We start from the raw sequence: 2,214 nt of genomic DNA on the forward strand, positions 1-2,214 counted from the left end.
GCTTACCGAACCACTACCTGCCTCTTGTTGTCAGTGTCCTCAGCACAGTGACTACTGCTGGTGAATGTTGTGCGGTAGATGTAGAGCAGCTTCTTGGGGACTTAATAAGTMACTTATTAAGTGACTTAATAGTTTGTGGTTTCCACAGAATCAGCCACAGTCTCAGCTGTGCAGCAGCAGTATTCACATATTTCATTACAGAGTATTTTGTATTTGTCTCTGTATCTACTGTGTTAGTGTTCTGATCCCTCAATAAATACATATCTGAAATAATAATGGACATTTCTACTGAGAAATATTTCACGTTAAAACCATTTTWAAAAACATGCCTTTCTCACTGAAACAAGTTTAGTTCAAAATTCAAAAATCTCCTATYTAGTATAACAAACTGTAAACAGCTACAACAAAAAACATTTGACAATTTTGAAATGTTCGTCTGCATATTAACCAACTCCAAACCAAAATGTCTGACTCCTGCTGTCAGCTGGAAGGTCAGAATGACACGGGGAAACTGCTACTTCCAACATCCATATTCTGAACTGCTCATTAAAACGGATTGTGTGGTAACACCAGGAGACCAGCAGAGCCTCGACACACACAGAGATGAGAGTTTAAAGSAGTGACTTTGCATGCAGAGAGAGGCGGTCTCTGGGGCTCATCCAATCATATCCCAAGACACTGGCGTGCACCAGGGTGGTGTCCAATCATTGCCGACGACACTGGCAGGAACCTGCACGMCCTCCAATCAATTCAATCCCATAGGGAGAAAAAATGTCTTGCATAAGTCTTGAGAGAGGGGGATATAGTAAAAAAAGGCSACCATATGTCACTATTAAAAGACATGTAATATCACAGGTAATTCTACAAAACAGCTTAGTTTGACAGTTTTACCCCCCTGCAATTCATAACCAGCAGTTATGAGTGACAKTAAAATGCTATARGGTCCCTTGTTAGCACAGACTGGCARGGTGGGGCTTGCTGATTGGCTGCTAGAGCTACTCAGCCAATCAGGCCTCTCTTCTCTCATTAAGATCAGAGGACAGCCAGGCCACAGGGAAACCACCTGCCACAGAGTGCATCTTTAGACAACAACAGTCCCTCATCATGCCATGACCAAGTCCCACTGTAGTTTACATTATAAAAAAAGACAAGACAATGCTGCATCAGAGGACCAACAGACCGACACTGATAAAGAGTTAACATTAATGACTAATTGTCTGAGGCCCTTGGCTGGTGCTTCTCATTGGCTACAAGGAAATCACAATGAATCACCGTCATATTACACGTTTACAACTACAGTTATACTTAAAACGTAAAAGAGCACAAGGTTGCACTTCTGAAATCWATTTTTTCTTCCTCTTCTTCTCTGTGCAGTGTGTTTCAAATGTTCCTGTCTTTGTTCTCCTCTTGTTRCAGTCTTTGTGTGTGTGTCAGACTGAAACAAAGACGTCTAGGTAGAGGCGGTCGTAGGATTCCCTGAAGAAGAGGATGAGGACGAGGCTGAAGGCACAGGAGCCCGTCAAACACCAGTTTAGCCACGACAACTCTGAGGAGAGATGGAAAAGGTTCATTAGATCACTGAAGGTTACTCATTACATCTGTTCCTCTATGCTCACTGCAGGCAAGACATCACCGGTACACTACTGTACATCACAATGACCTTTATAACAGACGACAAGAACAACCAATCATATAGTTAAAGTATTGACTTCATGACTGTGTATAAACCCAACCAACGACATGCAATAGTAGTAGTATAACGTGTTCTAATAGTTTAATGTGTGGAAGTTATTCATGTCCGTTAACTCAAAACAAGCCCTAATCATGCAATGTGTAGACTAGAGGGTGACATCGTTCAGAAATTGGCTGAACTTTGTGTCATGCATCTAAATAATGTCAGTAATGGCCTGTTTTCCCTTTCAGCATTGAACTAAACTTGAACCCCAATGTTTTTCCTTTTCCCTCCTGTTTTGCTGTTTAAGCGCCAGTGGCCCTAGCTAGCCTGTAATGAAGAGGTAATGGAAAGACACGTGTAGAGTGGGACTAATTGGTGTGAGCCATGCAATGTTTTTCCTTTTCCCTCCTGTTTTGCTGTTTAAGCGCCAGTGGCCCTAGCTAGCCTGTAATGAAGAGGTAATGGAAAGACACGTGTAGAGTGGGACTAATTGGTGTGAGCCATGGTTCTACCTCAACACACACACACACACACACACA

At 42.3% G+C, this 2,214-nt stretch overlaps 1 protein-coding gene across 1 annotated transcript in view; it reads right to left on the reverse strand.

Annotated features, from left to right (window-relative positions):
- Positions 1-1,332: 1,332 nt before the first annotated feature.
- The window catches only part of LOC111977202 (solute carrier family 49 member 4-like), a 78,427-nt gene continuing 77,545 nt past the window's right edge, over positions 1,333-2,214 (reverse strand). Inside the window, exon 9 of the mRNA XM_024006564.2 lies at positions 1,333-1,546. Coding sequence (XP_023862332.1) covers positions 1,431-1,546 — 116 coding nt within the window. The 3' untranslated portion in view covers positions 1,333-1,430. The remainder of the gene's footprint in view (positions 1,547-2,214) is intronic.

This window comes from Salvelinus sp. IW2-2015, linkage group LG2 (genome assembly GCF_002910315.2).
Source record: "Salvelinus sp. IW2-2015 linkage group LG2, ASM291031v2, whole genome shotgun sequence".
Lineage (NCBI taxonomy): Eukaryota > Metazoa > Chordata > Actinopteri > Salmoniformes > Salmonidae > Salvelinus > Salvelinus sp. IW2-2015.